The sequence below is a fragment of the Cataglyphis hispanica genome, chromosome 13, assembly GCF_021464435.1.
Source record: "Cataglyphis hispanica isolate Lineage 1 chromosome 13, ULB_Chis1_1.0, whole genome shotgun sequence".
Taxonomy (NCBI): Eukaryota; Metazoa; Arthropoda; class Insecta; order Hymenoptera; family Formicidae; genus Cataglyphis; species Cataglyphis hispanica.
In genome coordinates, this window is record NC_065966.1 from 4,726,442 (window position 1) to 4,742,722 (window position 16,281).

At 39.3% G+C, this 16,281-nt stretch overlaps 2 protein-coding genes across 4 annotated transcripts in view; both read left to right on the forward strand.

Annotated features, from left to right (window-relative positions):
* The window catches only part of LOC126854008 (filamin-A), a 30,183-nt gene extending 26,918 nt beyond the window's left edge, over positions 1–3,265 (forward strand). For all 3 annotated transcript variants that reach the window (XM_050600319.1, XM_050600320.1, XM_050600321.1), the window contains 9 exons: positions 486–644; positions 733–881; positions 980–1,166; positions 1,253–1,515; positions 1,601–1,772; positions 1,853–2,071; positions 2,147–2,343; positions 2,527–2,829; positions 3,074–3,265. In XM_050600319.1, the coding sequence (XP_050456276.1) occupies positions 486–644; positions 733–881; positions 980–1,166; positions 1,253–1,515; positions 1,601–1,772; positions 1,853–2,071; positions 2,147–2,343; positions 2,527–2,829; positions 3,074–3,142 (1,718 nt within the window). In that variant the 3' untranslated portion in view covers positions 3,143–3,265. The remainder of the gene's footprint in view (positions 1–485; positions 645–732; positions 882–979; positions 1,167–1,252; positions 1,516–1,600; positions 1,773–1,852; positions 2,072–2,146; positions 2,344–2,526; positions 2,830–3,073) is intronic.
* A 2,402-nt stretch (positions 3,266–5,667) lies between these two features.
* Positions 5,668–15,526, forward strand: LOC126854019 (hairy/enhancer-of-split related with YRPW motif protein-like). Its single transcript, XM_050600343.1, has 6 exons — positions 5,668–5,984; positions 7,005–7,252; positions 7,597–7,747; positions 8,983–10,754; positions 11,343–11,557; positions 14,224–15,526. Exons 4-6 carry the CDS (start codon positions 10,159–10,161, stop codon positions 14,619–14,621), a joined length of 1,209 nt encoding a protein of 402 aa, XP_050456300.1. The 5' UTR covers positions 5,668–5,984; positions 7,005–7,252; positions 7,597–7,747; positions 8,983–10,158; the 3' UTR covers positions 14,622–15,526.
* The last annotated feature ends 755 nt before the right edge of the window (positions 15,527–16,281 follow it).

The window sequence follows — 16,281 nt, forward strand, 5'->3', positions numbered from 1 at the left end:
TTATTCTATGTGCAATTTATTCGCAACAATTTTCCTCATTTATTGACATGTGCGAACGAAATCATTTTCACACAGAGAAAGTATGGACGAAGCGTAACCTAGATAAAAGCGATATGATCAAAATGAAGTTATCCGAGTTGACTAAAGAACCGTGTTAATTGCTAAGTAATCGTTTGGAGAAACGTGTCGACGCGTGTAATGCCGCATTTATTCGAGTAGATGTATCCTGTATTTATGTAAATATGTCGACATACTCGCATAGGCGGGAGAAAGTAACGAGCCTTTTCTAGTGCACCACAACTGTGCTTCAAGGCCGCACTTAGAATGTAATTGCAGTTCAAATAAACTTAGACTACTTTCAAATAGTCTCGCTTCACGCGTCGTTCAAGCGAATAGTCGTGATACACGTTTGAGGATCGCGTTGTCGAAGAAGATAAGTTGTCATTATTATTTATGCAATTCAGGGTATACTATTATTATTACAGTGATGAAAGTCGACGCCGGCATGGCTGATTTGGACGTGACGGCGACGAGTCCGTCGGGTCAAGAGATCCCGCTGCAAGTTACTCCGCTCAACGACGGCGCCGAGATGATCGAGTTCTCGCCCAGTGTGCCCGGCACCTATATGATCAACGTCACTTACGGTAACAATGTTTAGGCACAAGATTTTTATTCTTTATATCAGAATTTCATATCTTTCTCTTTTTAATTTTATTACGATTGTGACAATAGGCGGATGCTCCGTACCTGGAAGTCCAGTGATATGCACCGTCGATGCAGCCGGGCAAGCTCGCGCAAAAGGTGAAGGATTGTTGAGTGGTCACGTGGGTAAACCGGCGCATTTTATTGTTACCGGCACAAGAAGTCCGCCAGCGGTTCAGGTATTTACATACGTAATAAGGAAATTGTTTTATCAAAACGCTTCACTGACATGTGTGTAGAATTTTTTTTACTTAATGTAGCTTTGTATTCATCGCAGGTGGATGGACCAGACAGTGTTTCTAAGGCTACCATTGAAGCGGGCGCTAATCCGGGAACGTGGAATGTGTCTTATATACCGTCTGAAATCGGAGTGTTCGATGTGAGAGTCGTCTGCGCTGGACAGCAGCTGCCGGGATCCCCGTGGCACCCGAAGATCATAGACACGCGGAATCTTCGTGTTATCGGTGAATAATTAAAGTGATTTGATACTGTGATAAAGTGATTTTTCTATCGATTTTACAATGTGTATATACGATGATCTTGTATGCAGGTGGTTGGTCCGCTGTATGCGACGATATTGGACGATTGAAACTGCATCCCTCGAACAAAATCAGCTTTGACACCGCGGAGGCTGGACCGGGTGAGATCAATGGAACTATCGGCGATCATCCTCTCACTTTCGAAATGACATCGAGCAACAGACTGAAACTCGTTCCGCCGCAGATAAGCAGCGGCGAACACCGCCTGGAGATACTGTTCAACGGTACACCATTTCCTGGTGCACCGAAACTCGCGATCGTGCAAGATTTAGAGGTTTTTTATTAGTTAGATTAAATTCTGAAATCATACATTCGACAATTGTATCGTCATATAATTATTCCTTGTTCATTCTGTTTAGCCACCGATGCAGGATTCGAGTCGAGTATTGCTCAAAGGACGAGGATTGACATCGGCCAAATGCGGCGAAGAAGTCAGTTTCACTATAGATGGTTCTCAAGCTGGTAACGGGACTCCGAAAGTACAACTATTCTCGCCTACCAACGAACTTAACGTTATGTTGCAACATCTAGGTAAAAAAAAGGCATAATAAATCTAAAAATGCGAATTATAGAACGCGACTCTAAATACCTTTCGTATAAAACGCACACAGGTGACAGTGTTTATCGCGCTAGTTATATACCATTAACGCCGGATCCGCTTTTGATGACGGTATCGTGGAACGGAAGGCAACTAAAGGGCTGTCCATTACAAATTAATGTTACGAGCGCGGCCGACGCATCTAGAGTTATCTGTTCCGGAGATGGATTAAAGCACGGGATCGTCGGGCAAGAGATACGAAGTTTCATCGATACTAGAAGAGCTGGACCAGGTAGAAATCTATTTCATGCTCAGATAAGTATATCTACAGCTTTCGGTTAATTTTTATCGGAGACTTGTTTTGCAGGCGAGTTAACAGCGCATTGCGTCGGGCCACATAAAGTAGCATACTGCGAATTGTACGATCACGGTGATGCCACTTTCACGTTAAATGTGAAACCACAAGAAGCGGGTCGGCACGCACTAACGATTAAATACGCTGGAGAACATGTTCCTGGTTCTCCGTTTACGTTGCGTGTCTCTGGAGCCCCGGATGCTTCAAAGGTATTTTTGACATCTAACCGTAACAATTTTCTTAAAAAGAAATTTCCCATCAATTAAACATGATATATAAATTTTGAATTAAAATCAGAATAATCTTTTTCAATTAAAAAAAGTATGAATATATTGATTTCTCCTTTTTTATAAAATAAATTTTAGAATTGAAATAATTTAATGAAATATCAGGTTCGTGTTTATGGACCGGGAATCGAACATGGTGTGCTGGCGACGTTCCAGTCGCGATTTATTTGCGACACGCGGGGCGCCGGCGCTGGTCAGCTCACGGTGAGAGTACGAGGACCTAAAGGAGCGTTCAGGGTGGAGATGCAACGGGAGACTCAAAAGGACCGAATCATTCTTTGCCGATATGATCCGACGGAACCCGGGGATTACAGAGTGGAAGTTCGTTGGGCTGGTGTCTTGGTGCCAGGCTCTCCGTTTCCCGTTAAAATTGTCGACACGCAGGACGAATTGCTAATGCTTACTCAGGTGAGAATATATATTATATACACACACAACTATCTCTTTTTAAATTTTTATATAGATAAAATAATGATAAAATATTGAAATTTTTTGTCCCTATTTAATGTCATAAAAAAAGTATACCTTCAGGTGTAATTAAACTTTTATAAATATATTGTATAATAATAGAATGTCGTGTCACTTAAATGATGATATTTGTTAGATATATAATAAATAGCGCGTTAAAATATATGCGATTTATATATTTCAGGGCGGAGATAATTATTCAACGGGCCATCATACTATCACATCGTGGCGTGGATCGCAAGCTATATTGTAGAAACGCCGCGACTAACAAACATTGTTATTATTTTGTATGAACTAATATATATTTGATAATATATGTGGTAATTATTGTAACTTATGCAAACGTTTGCAATAAACTTTCAACATTCCATTTAAATATTCACATTGATTCTTTTCAGCTAAACTCTACATCCAGCTGTTACACTTCTATGCAAAAAATTATATATTACATTTATTCGGAAAGATCTTCTTAAAATATTTGTCTATTCATATTTTTCTTTGTAAATGTCACCGATTCTTTTTCTTTTCCAGTTTACCGAGAACCCTGAAAATCTCCTTCACATCTGCTTTTACTTCTACTTCTTCGATCCACGTTTGATATGCCGTTATCCTGTTTGTCATGGCCACTTTAGCTTCATTCTACGTGTAATTCATTCTCACATTTTCAAATGCGCAAAGTTTTTTTTCGTCGAGTACCATGATTATTTGACGCTGCTTAAACTTGAAGATAATATAATTACTAAGTAATTTAAACATCTTAATGTTTCACTTGATCGGCGTTCACACGAAGTCCTTGCAGTGAGTAAATACAATCTTTTATCATATATTATTTTCGGAAAATATATAATGAATATTTTTTACACAATTATTTATATCTATTTTTCTCAAAAATAATTTCTGCTAAAAAGTATTTTTAAGCTAATTATATTAATGAGAGAAAAATCAATATTTATATTTGCGAAGCGATTTTATCGATTTTTCCTGATCAATATATCAAGAATTTATTAAGAATTTCTCTTTTTTTTTCTCTCAGTGTGCACATATACATATTTAAAAATCGATTGTTGTTATTTGTTGTTCGGCTTACACAATAATAATGCTTCACTCAAACTTCCACATAAACTCGTAACCGCAGACTTCTACACATAATGTAATGCGGGCGCAGCATGTGTGTCATTTTAATCGGTCAGGAAATTGCACCAACGAATGTAACGAGCCTGCGTGTAGACCCTTTAGAGCCGAACAATGTGGCACGGCGATTGGAAAGTCATCGATCATATATCTTAATTCGCGCGTTGCGGCGTGATATTGTAAAATTTGAGACGGTGATCGATCGTTCTTTCGAACTCCCGGGAGATGACACGATCGCCGGTTGATTATCAGCAACGATGGTGTCCCCTTCGTCTTACATTTTGCTCGTCTTATATATATATATATATATATGAGATAAATATATAACAATATATTTTCAAGAAATATTATATGTGGACCTATTTTGGAACTTTTTACTAAGTATTTTGTTCATTTTTTATCAAATTTTATCATATCTTTAGAGTAAAAAATATAATATACAATAATAATAAATAATAAAACAAATATTGAATAATAGAAAGAAAAAAATGAATCTTTTTTATGCGTATTTATATTTATTTTAACTTGAACTAGGGGATTAGAATACTCTTGTGAATCTTTCATATGTTATACACACCCGATTGTCGAGGTCTTATTGTATTGTAATGCGCTGAAAAAAAAAATTCGGGGACTTCACCGCCTCTTAATGAACCGCTCGTGTCCGGTTCGCGCGTTGCGGTTTCGCTCTGTTAAGTTTTTCAGCTTGACAGCTGTCATCTTTTAAAATCGCGGCCGAAAAAATTGTTTAATATACGAGCGTATACATCGCGCAACGCACTTGTCTGCAATTGAACTGCCCTGGAGCGCGGCGAATCGCCATGACGATTGAGGGCGACTTTTAAATGGGGATGTAATTTTAGGGTGCGCGAATTCCTGACGCGCGTATTTAAATTCAATTCGCATCGCTCGAGAGAGAGTCATGTTATTTTCCCCAAACGCGCTAGTTTTTTTCTCTTTTTTTCGATGAAAATCGCGTGCGTTTTTCTTATTACGGTGGGAACTCGAAAAGTGTAGTAAATGGGCCATGAATCGCTCGATACACTTTGCTGCCTCGCTTTAAAACAAAAATTTATAACACTACGATACGCGATAAACATTACTGAGTAGCAGCAATAAATATGCAATCTATAAAATATGAAATTTGTTAAAAGTTTTTTAATTTATATTTTTTATTTTAATTATTCTAGGACATTAAATACACACGAACATTTAAAGGAAATATCTTGATTTTCTCGCAGAATCAAGTGGTAATTGAATCCAATTAATTCAATGTAATGTTGTTAAGTGCGGATGTGACTTACACTGGTGGCGGATCAATCTTTCAAAGGACACAAGGGACACAGATGGTACTAGAAAACCATGATTCGGTGAAATGAGGAAAATCCCACCATCCTGTGTAGTCTTAATTGAGAAACAATGTCTTTCACTCGTATTGTATAATCTTATTTTATACGTGCCAATTTAACAGAAAATTAATAAGTAAAGAGAAAGTTAAGAAATAAAGACTTTAACGATTAAAGAAACTGATTGTTATAATCACGAGAAATATCTGTGCAAATTTTAATAATAATAAAAAGATATGCATATAATTATTAGATAAAATAAACGAGAGAGACGTTTCAAAAATTGCATAAATAATAATATATAAAATTATAAAATATTTTTTACAGATTTAAATCGACTTTACGATGATATCGCGCAGCATCCATCTAGTCATCGCGGCAAATTTACGAGGGCAAACACGGGAGGACAACGTGGTTAATGTACAACACGTCATAATCGATTATTCGGACCGTTATCGTCGTAACATGATCGGCGATAAATTCATATTTCCGATCGGCCGTGTCACGATCGCGACGGCGGTCAACAAATCGTAAAGCGAAAGACCTCGGGTCGGGTGCGTGCCAAACGCGTTCGACAATGTCTGCCAATTATCGGACGATTGTCGCCGCCAACTGTCGATGGTACTGGTCAAGTTGCCGGTTGATCGGGGGGAGTGAGTGACCACTGCCTTGGTCGTTAACTTTTGTCGGCCAGGAAAACGGTCGTCCATCCAAAGTGCTTCGTTTACGCGAAATGCAAGTTGCGACACAATACGATTAAAGCGGATATCATATCAATGCTTAACAAGGAAGAATGTTTGTTTTAATCATTTGTATTCTTTATTATTAGAGAAAAGATATATAATAATTATAATAAAAATATATAATTTGATTACAAACAAAAAAATTTAGAGAAAAAATCAGTGGAGTAAAAAATAAAAGCGATATTTAATTTTTTTCTATTATTTTAAATAACAAAAGAAAGAACGGAGAAGAAAAAAGACTTCGGGCGATGCTATGAGGATTCTGATATTGTTACAATCATGATCGACCATGGTCCGGCAAATGTATCGCGATAGACCATTCCCTCCCTCGCCCTGTCAATCGTGTTTCGTGTTTTTCTAAGAATACATTCGGTCGCGGACTGATACGCGAACCACGAATACGTAATTTTATGCGTGTTTGCTTTACGCATGGGGATACGCTTGGTGTACCTATATGACGCCAGTATCCTTATCCCTCCCGCTCGCGTTGTTTGTCCAGAAGATGGACTGACCAGCGGCTAAATCCACTCGACATCAGCGCGTATATATATGCATGATTGAAACGAAATTATGAATAAATATTTGCCGATAGAAAGTACCAAGCTTTCCGCGTCGGAAACGACAGATATGGGTGATTCCCCGAAATTGCGAAATGCAAAAATTAAAAAGAGAAGACAAAGAGAAAGTTTTATTATAATATTTTTTTATTTATTTAATATATAAAAATGCACATGGCATTATTGAACTTATTTAACATAACGAATAGCACATTCTTTCTGTCTGCAAATAGATTATATAAATAAAAAAAATATATATGTTTATATTTTATTTTATATTTTATATAAAATTTTAATTTTGCGATAACGTCAGAAATAATATATCTTTATTTTGTTTATAGAATGTAAATAATGGATTTAAACGATAGAAGAAAGCGTACGCGCGGATATTGACGAACATCGATATTGATCGGAGCACTGTGTCGCCTGTTTCCTCGAAGTAACGCAGATATGCATTTCGTGGCACATGTATGTATATACATATATGCAAACGCCTCGATTTGCGCCACGTGTCTTCACGTGCAGAAGTCGCGTGCGGACCGGAAGCCGGATACTTTGGCCCTACTCACGGCCCGTAATACGGAACGATGTAAGTCATTGATATCGTAACCTGCACAATGCTTAATGGCCCGGTGACTCAGACATCGTCCCTTCTTTTCGAATCTTTTTTTAAAATACTGACAAATGTTATACTGCCTGGCGTATCGATTAACTCTGCATTTGACTGAGCGCAATCGATTTACCCGCAATACAAAAAACACCGAGATAATTTATATAAAACAACAAAATAATGAAATATAAATTGTAAATGTAAAAACGTATACAAGTTACATTAATTAATTAATTATGAAAGTGTTCTAATCGAAAGATATTACAAGATATATTAATTTATAAAGAATGAGAGATGATTTGAGAGAGTATGATTTTTTGCAGGTTTTTTCTCAAGCAGAATTCAGATTGTTTGGATTTGCATCATCCCTTTACATAGAATTCCGGCCCGAAGAGTGCACATTCATGCGATATACCTATGGGAACTGGGCACCCTCCTGTGCTTCTATCCGGGAGGCATCAAAAGGCACGCAAGGTCCGCGGGAAGATATTACATAATGCGGAATAAGGACTATCCGTGGGGTGGGCTCTCGTGAATTCGGAGCGACGAAGAATAGCCGATTGGCGGCGCGAGGTGCAAAAAACGGGCACGCGATCTACTCTATGCCTCTCCCTTTCTCTCTTTCTGTTTCGCGCCCTTGATCGCGTGATGACGTGTGCTGGACGTGTGTGCACGCGACGCGGTACACGTTTCGCGATACCCGCTGCGATCATCATCGTGCCGTTTTCATCGCCTGCCGCGCTTGCAATCGCTCCTTAATATGTCAGGAAAATAAACCAATCTCTTTATCGAGTCTCGTGCAATGCATACCTCTATTCATTTACATTCATTCCTATTCACGACATTCAAGTTTCTCTTAGAAAACATTGGCTCGCGTGTATGATATAATCCAACGAGAAATCACTTCGTAAGATCCTCGGAATTTTTCAAAACTTATGTTGTATCAGATGTATTACAAAAATGAGATTTTTTTACAATATTATATTACACCGTATTATTCTTTAGACAATTTAATTTTCACAGAATATTTTTCAATATATTTGTGGCCGATTTTATGCACGTAATCGCTCCTGGTCTATCTCCGCTGAAAAGTTAACGATAGTAACGATACGATTAGTCAGCTTCGTTCCCAGGCGCCGATAATCATGTGAGCGCGTGCCGCGTACGATTCCTGTGTGAACTTTATCGTGATCGCACCCCCTCTCCCTGCGAATATTCCCCAAACGTCCCTTCCCGACACGCGTGAACGTCTCCACGACTGTACGCACGAGCGTGCGAATAAAGCGGAGGGGGGTGGCTCTTACGAGGGTGGCACTAGAGTGATTTCATGGTGGCGCACGTATTACTTTGAGGGATTAGGGGGAAAGGGAGAAACTGATTGTCTTACCGGTTCTCTCAATTTCATTACTCATTCTCGAGTAAACGAATAAAGACGGACTTTCCCTTCCTTTGTTTGCACAAGCATTGTAGAATTTATAACTATAATGAAATATCTTGATGTTAAAAGATAAAATCTTAATTTTATAAATTCAAAATTTTATAAATTTTTAATTGTAATTTTAACTAAACTTGCATTAATATAAATATTAATTACAGAAAAATTGTAATAAATATAAATTTATAAGAAAATGCGTCAAGTTAGACACTACATATATATTTCTTTTTAAATATATAAATAAAAATTATACATATATATTCTATTATAATAGGTATATAAATACAGCAATGAACAGCAAGGATTCACACGGGATTGGAAAAGAGCAGTTTCCGGCTTCTTTCTTCTCGCATATCCGCTTGGCCTGAACGACAAGAAGATCGCTTCCTCCACTTCTCGGTCTCCTTGACCAAGTGCAACACAGAATCCGGCCGGCGGTCGCACAATCAAGGAGCCACGCTCACACGCACGCTCTTGCACACGAGTCGCCGCGAACGTTCCCACGAAAGTCACCCCTCCCGATTTTCGTTCCCCCTTCGACGACGACGTGCTTACCCTCTCGCTCCCTCCCATGCGCCAGGGTTTCGCTCTTCACCTCGACGAGCCGCACGGGGCCCCTCCGGTGCCCCACTCTCATCCCGAGGGCGCACACCTCCGATCATCCCCACCATCCCCAGGATCGCGGGATACACCACGCGGTCGTGTGTCGTCCCTGCGTCCTCCCGCACACGACATACGTCCGCCGCCACGCGACCAGTGCACACGCACATCCTGCAGCAACTGCAGCAGCCAAGAGTGCGTCCAGCGCGCGACTTCTTCCACGCACGCGACTGTGAGCGACGTCGCGGGTAGCCGCAGCACGTGAGCGCTGATAAACTCTACTGCCGTCGCGAAACAAGTGCCAGGACCGATTGCTCCTTTCGCGGTCACCGCTTCTCGCCTGACCCTCCTCAAGACCTCGCGAGACGTTCGTCGATAGTGGAAACGTTACACACAATATTAGAAACTCACGAAGAAATTATCTCGAGAATTCGACGACAATGACCATACGATAATTTTTTCCAGGATTCACGAGTTTAGTGGAAATTAAATCTTCAAAGAAATTATCTCATCAGCAGCGAAGACTTCGATTTTTTTCAGGTTTTCCGGAGGAGATTCTGGAAATATCCATCTTTCAAACATAGAAAGATGTTGAAAGCTTTGTGATTTTTTAACGAGTGAAGAGACAGTGTTTGACATTTTATTTGTGAATTAAGACTGCAGATTTATTTATACATAAATAGTGACTGTGTATAAATCATTCTCGTCATCCGCTATGGCATCTTACATCATTATGGAATTGATATCTCGCAGCATTAGGCGGTAGCGCGATTGGTTTGAACATTTCTTCGGCTCACAAGAAATTTACGCCGTCCGATCGATTCCCTCCGTCCTCCTCTTACAGCGCAACATGTGGCGAGTAGTGGTCGCGCGTTCTGATGACAACAGTACTCTGCTGTCCTCCGAGATCACTTCCGGCGCAGTCGCGCCCGGTCACCTGTCAACGTTACCGGTGCCGCCGTCAGGTCATCATTGGGGTTACCCTCCACCGCCGCATCATCCGTATCAGCCGCCGCAGCATCCGGATATGCGTCACCATCATGATATGCGGCCACCCGGGCCTCACGAACTACGACACGCTGCCGCGGTTTCCGGCGATCTCCGAAACCAGGAGTTGCGGCACGAGATGCAACGGCCGGATCTGCGACATCCGGAGATACAGAGGCATCAGGAGTTATCCAGGCACGACATTGCCAGGCATCAGGACGTCCGACATCAGGACATGTCAAGCATGCGATCGGATATGACAGAGATGCGATCTAATCATGAGTTTTTAGAACTAAAGATCGATACGGAATTAAGGAATCAAGATAGTAGCCAGCAGCAGCAGCAACAACAACAACAGCAACCGCAACAAAATCAAGGACACCAACAAAGGAATCTGAAGAGAACCATGAGCGATTCCGATTGCGATGATGTGTTTTCGGAAGAGAGCGGCAAGGAACCGTACGTATTTCATTTTTTTATGCAATCTCATTCTGAAAAATCCATGCGATTACTATATTAAAATTAAAGTTCCCAATGGAATAATTCAAATAATAATTTTAAATCGTCTTTTATAATTCGCAAAAATTTAGTTTCTTAAAAAAAGTTTCAATCTACAAAATATCGAACAAGAATTTTTGATTGTTCTATGAAAAGCACAGAAATGAAATAATTAAGATTACTTTCCTTTAAGATGAAGCAGTGAACGTGAAAGTTTTTATTGAAATAATCTTTTGTTCTTTAGAAATTTCATCGGTCAGTCGTCTCGACGCGGCATATGTCTCTTTGTTTCGACGACAAAATCGTAATTAAAATCGTAATTAAAACAGCATTGTTTCAGTCTGGCCAAAATTAATTAAGCGAGTTGTCGCACGGTTCACAGGGCAAATTGACAATATGTAATTAAAATAGTTCTCTCTCGCTTCTGTTTACGATTAGAACAGTACCGTAAAGTTCCGGACAAAGAAACCACGAAGTGTCTTATAACGCGCCCTCGAATCCCATGTCGCTTTTATGTGTCTCAACCCTTGCTCGAAATTCCCGTTGCAGATGCAACTCACCCGGAGGAGACTCCTGTCAGCACGCGTCGCGGAAACGCAGGAGGGGGATGATCGAGAAAAAGCGTCGCGACAGGATCAACGCGTCCCTCGGCGAACTGAGGAGATTGGTACCGGCAGCCGCCAGGGATCCTCACAGCGGAAAGCTGGAGAAAGCGGAGATCCTACAGCTCACTGTTGAGCATTTGCGCACGCTTCGCAATAAGGGTGAGCTTCGCTCTTCTTCTCTATCCTTTTTAATCCTCGTTCCTTCGCTTGAGTTATTTCTTTAAATTAAATCCTTCTGTAAATATGGCGATTTTCAATGATCTATGTACATTATTATTTTTATTTCTTAATTCTAGGATGTCAAAAACATTATTTGTAATGAAAACAATAAGGTTAATTAATTAATTTAATTTTATTTATTTATTTTATTTAATTTATTATTATTTTAATTTATTATTATTATATTTTATTTATTTATTTTATTTTATTTTATTTTATTTATTTTATTTTATTTATTATTATTTTATTTTATTTATTTATTTTATTTTATTTTTAGTTAATTCAATTTATTATAGAAAAACTTTTAACTATGAAAAGAAACTCGTTTTAATTAATTAGTGTATATTACCGCTATTATCATAAAACAATTGAACGAAAACTATTTGGCTATCGCTTCTCATACGAGAACGGAAATGACATAACGGAAGTGCAGATTGAAAGATGTAACGGTGTCGGATAATAAGATCCCTGAATCCGGAAGAAACGCCTTTTCCTGTTGTGAATGCATAGCGGAATTCGAAGACGATTCTTTAAGATCAATGAGACACCCTTCCTTTTTTAACTCGAGATTTCTCTAGCCTGACATTAATAATCTCTCGACGATTACTAATTTGATTCTTATGCCATTATTACGTCTCTCTGTTAGCCGGCCCTTTTTTCCTACCGGAAGACACCTGTTGACCGTAAGGGTGAACAGAGAGAACACTAACTGTAACTGTCTAACCGAATGCCCATCTGTCGTCTCTGCGTTTCCTTATTACGCAGATCCGAGAAAGATTAACGTAGATTCATAAACGAGATCTTTGTATCAGTATATCTGAAATGCGCGCAAATATATATCTCTTCAATCTTAGAAATTATTATTCTCTTATAATTTTAATATTTTTTTCAAATGATGAATATGTCACTTTGTTATCAGTTATTTTCATTATAAAAATAACGCGAAAAATCTATTAATTTGATCAATTCGCAATTATTGATTGACGAAATTCTCTCGAAAAGATATTTAAAAGATTTCAGATGCAATTCTTTTGAGATAACATTGATATTATCGCGAACGTCCCGCAAGAAATATTTTCGAAAAAGAGGCATCGTAGAGAAAATCACGAGACAAGGTGTGGCATATGGTTTCCCGTGAAGGCCGCCATACAAACGGGATCCACACACGCGAGCAGGTGCTGGACCGGGCGCGGAGATCCTGTGGGAAGCACAGGAAGTCAACGACTCTCTGGAAGTGGTGTTCCCACGATTGGTGGCGGCGGGCCCGGGGTGAGGTGTCCCGCGTATCGCACCCCTCGCGAGGGAGGCGCTCGGCGAATCGGCCTGGGGCAGATGTCGAACCCTGTGGGAAACCAGCTAGAGAGCCGCGCGTACATAAGCTTGCACGGACACGCACCACCAATACGCACGTTCGCGATTGTGTGCGCGGTCTCCCTATTTGTAAATGCGAGCACGTTGAAGGGCACGACGAGCTCTGTGTGTGTGTCTCTCTCTCTCCTCTCTTTTCTTCTAAAAACGAGCGATATTAAATTTAATATTGCTAAATAAAAAAAAAAAATAAAAAAGAAATTCGACTATGATCACGACATTTTAAGTCAGAGATGTATTCTAATATTTAAAAATTCGATGATGACATTTGTTGTGTTTCGATAATGATGCTTGTCATCAAAGATCAATATTTATTAAATAATATTTTCTTGTTATCTTATTAATAAATTTGCAAAGGAAAATATTAGCACGCTCGCTTTTTTTATGCTTGTGTTAATTTTTAAATGTTAATACACAGCGGAGAAGTTCTTTTTTTTATAGTTTTTCCCAAAGTTTCGAAGCCACTTATCGAAGGCTTCAACAATGATCGATCGCACGTGATTTTGACGCGTACGTAGTAGTCTACATATGCGATAAACTTTTCTTGTAAGTGATGTTTGCATAGAACGGGGGGTCTGAGAACTTGCATAATAACGTGAGACACACCACTCGTTCATTCGGTACGTGCATATCTCGCGTACGAGACGCCTGGTCGGTCTATGGGGGTCTAAATGGTTCCCACGCTACCTGTCCCATTCCACGTGCACACAACGAACCGCCTGCTACTAAAGCCAAGGCGCCCATTTCGCCTCGGTGCACGTATGCTGAGGCATTGTTGCGCCGCGAAAACCAAAAGTGCACAAAAGATTTCAGTCCGCAGATGCATCTCTTAATCTGCGAATCGTTCGGAGACGATTCGCGGGAAAAATCCCGGAAAAAACCGCGATATCATCTTTCGACACCTGCTCCCTTTCAAAACGCGATTCCTTTGTTGAAAAGTAATTTTCTCGTCGAAGCTCGCGTCTTTTACGATTACGTCTTTTAACGATTACATTACAGAAAAAAATTATGTACCATTTTTTTATTTATAAAAATTTTCTTTATCTTAAACGTATTTTAAAGGCTACGATATCTATCTATCTATATATATATATATATATATATATATATATATATGATTTGTTATTACACATATATTAAATCTTAAGTTATAATATATTATGTATTTTATAATAATTATAGAGAAAGATATTATATATTTTTTTTATCATTAATCACGATGTAAATTGTTATTACAGGACCGGAGGGATATGACAGCACGAAGCTAGCTATGGACTATCACGCGGTAGGCTGGGGAGAGTGCGCCGCCGAAGTGGGCCGGTACCTGGTGACCATGGAGGGCCTGGACGAGAGAGATCCGCTACGGCTACGGCTGCTGTCGCATCTACAGAGCTTCCACCGGGAACATCCGCCGTCGGCCGTGCCGTCGGCGGTGCCCGCGGCGTCTACGACATTGACGTCTACCTCGACTGCCAGCAGCTACGAGCCGCCGCCAAGCACAGTCTCCGCCGGGATGCCGCCCGGTCCGGGAACCATGCCGCCGCTTTTGGGCGGTTGGGGCCAGTACCCGGGTCAATATCCTCAGCAGCAGCACGGGAAACCTTATCGGCCCTGGGGTGCGGAACTGGCATACTGACCTTGAATCCCCGATGCACAATCGATGGCCATGATTGCGGTCGTTTGGTACAAAAGCCGACAACAAGAACATTTTAATACGAGATTGTTAAATTCACTTTCCCTTTGTAGAATTTGGTATACAAGGAGAACGACATAATGCGTAAGTGCGTAACTGAATTTTATTTTACAAATATTTTCATAAATATTGTACGAAACAAATCAATGTGAGTGGCAAATTTCGTGTATATACGTATTATATATTTTTTGTACAATATTTTAATACTTTATTATTGACATATCTCAGGAATGTTCAACGACCAAAACTGTATATCGATTTTCAATGAGTGAGACAATGATAGTCATGTGTGAATACTTAACTAAAAAAGATATTTATTAATAGAAAAAATTTGTATATAGATTGTACATACATACGCTTAAATGTAAATAATAAGACATGTTTGTAATTTTATCTCGTAATCGACTACCGGTTGCGTATCGACTTAGCATAATTGCTTCATTTGCACTTTTGAGTGATAAGCGATTGCGTGAACGTGTAAAGTCCAGCGTGAATAAAAAAAAAGAAGCGAAGAAGAGAGAGAAACAGTTGCCATACGCATGCCGGAATGTGCCATTTACGCATTTTAATGTTTATATGTGAGAGAGGTTGAAGTATTTTTGCAATACGATTTTGTAATAAAGCGATAACACACGAAGATACAAATAGAATCTCATCGCATGTGATTCCTTCCCTTTGTACTTTCCCCCAAGAGAGTCCAATCGATATTGCATTTCCGAGATATATAGCCGTTAATCGGCATTCACGCGAATCGTATGCCAAACTAAAGCACATCAGATAAGAATGTCCTATATTCTCGGATAGCTGACACTGAAGTAGTTCCTAGGAACGTAAATAATATAAATGGAGACGTAAATACAATCTGATCGATTTACAAATTTAGATACTTGACATATCAAAACATTATCAATGTTTACACAACCTTGTAGTACAACTGTATCTGTTATGAAACTATTTACGATCAGAAATACTCTTTTTTTTCAACGAGATCGGCCTACTGTCACTTATTATGATAAGACAAACACGGATTCTTCGATCTGGAAACAAATTTAAGTTTAGTGAAGCATTAATTTTAGGAATCTAAATAGATTGTTAAAAACTATATTCCTTATGCGTGCTTCCGAAATATTTAACAATCTTTAAGAGAAACTCATTTTCATTTCTAATTAAATTAAAAAATACGAATTTTGTCTCGATCAAAGTTTTTTTCAAGTATAATAGCTATCAGGAAATAATCCTACGTTGCAGATATTTGTCGATTGTGAAACGTTGACAGTCAAATCATCTCGTTGTATATTGCTCTTTTGTATTTTACACACCCGAATGCTTTCAAGGAAGAACTGACGCAAATTTGCAAACGAGAAAATTTACAACATTCGGGGAAGAGGACGCGCATCGTTTTTTCTTCCTTTCTTATGCAAAATTTTCTTCGCAAACGCGGAATATTCCCAACTACAAAGAACAATGAAACTTATGACCCTCTCGCTCGCGTTATGTCCGTAAACCAGTTTTGCAAATCATTAGTTTTGCAGCACACATTTCGCGTTTACTTCTTTTTTTCCTTTTTTTTTCTTTTTTTTAATGAACTGTGGTCAACGATTAG

Bases quoted from the DNA above. Each gene is read 5' to 3' on its own strand.
- LOC126854019 (XM_050600343.1), top strand. From the start codon at position 10,159: ATGTGGCGAGTAGTGGTCGCGCGTTCTGATGACAACAGTACTCTGCTG. The intron at 10,755-11,342 runs GTACGTATTTCA...TTCCCGTTGCAG, and splicing joins GAAGAGAGCGGCAAGGAACC to ATGCAACTCACCCGGAGGAG. The intron at 11,558-14,223 runs GTGAGCTTCGCT...TTGTTATTACAG, and splicing joins GCGCACGCTTCGCAATAAGG to GACCGGAGGGATATGACAGC.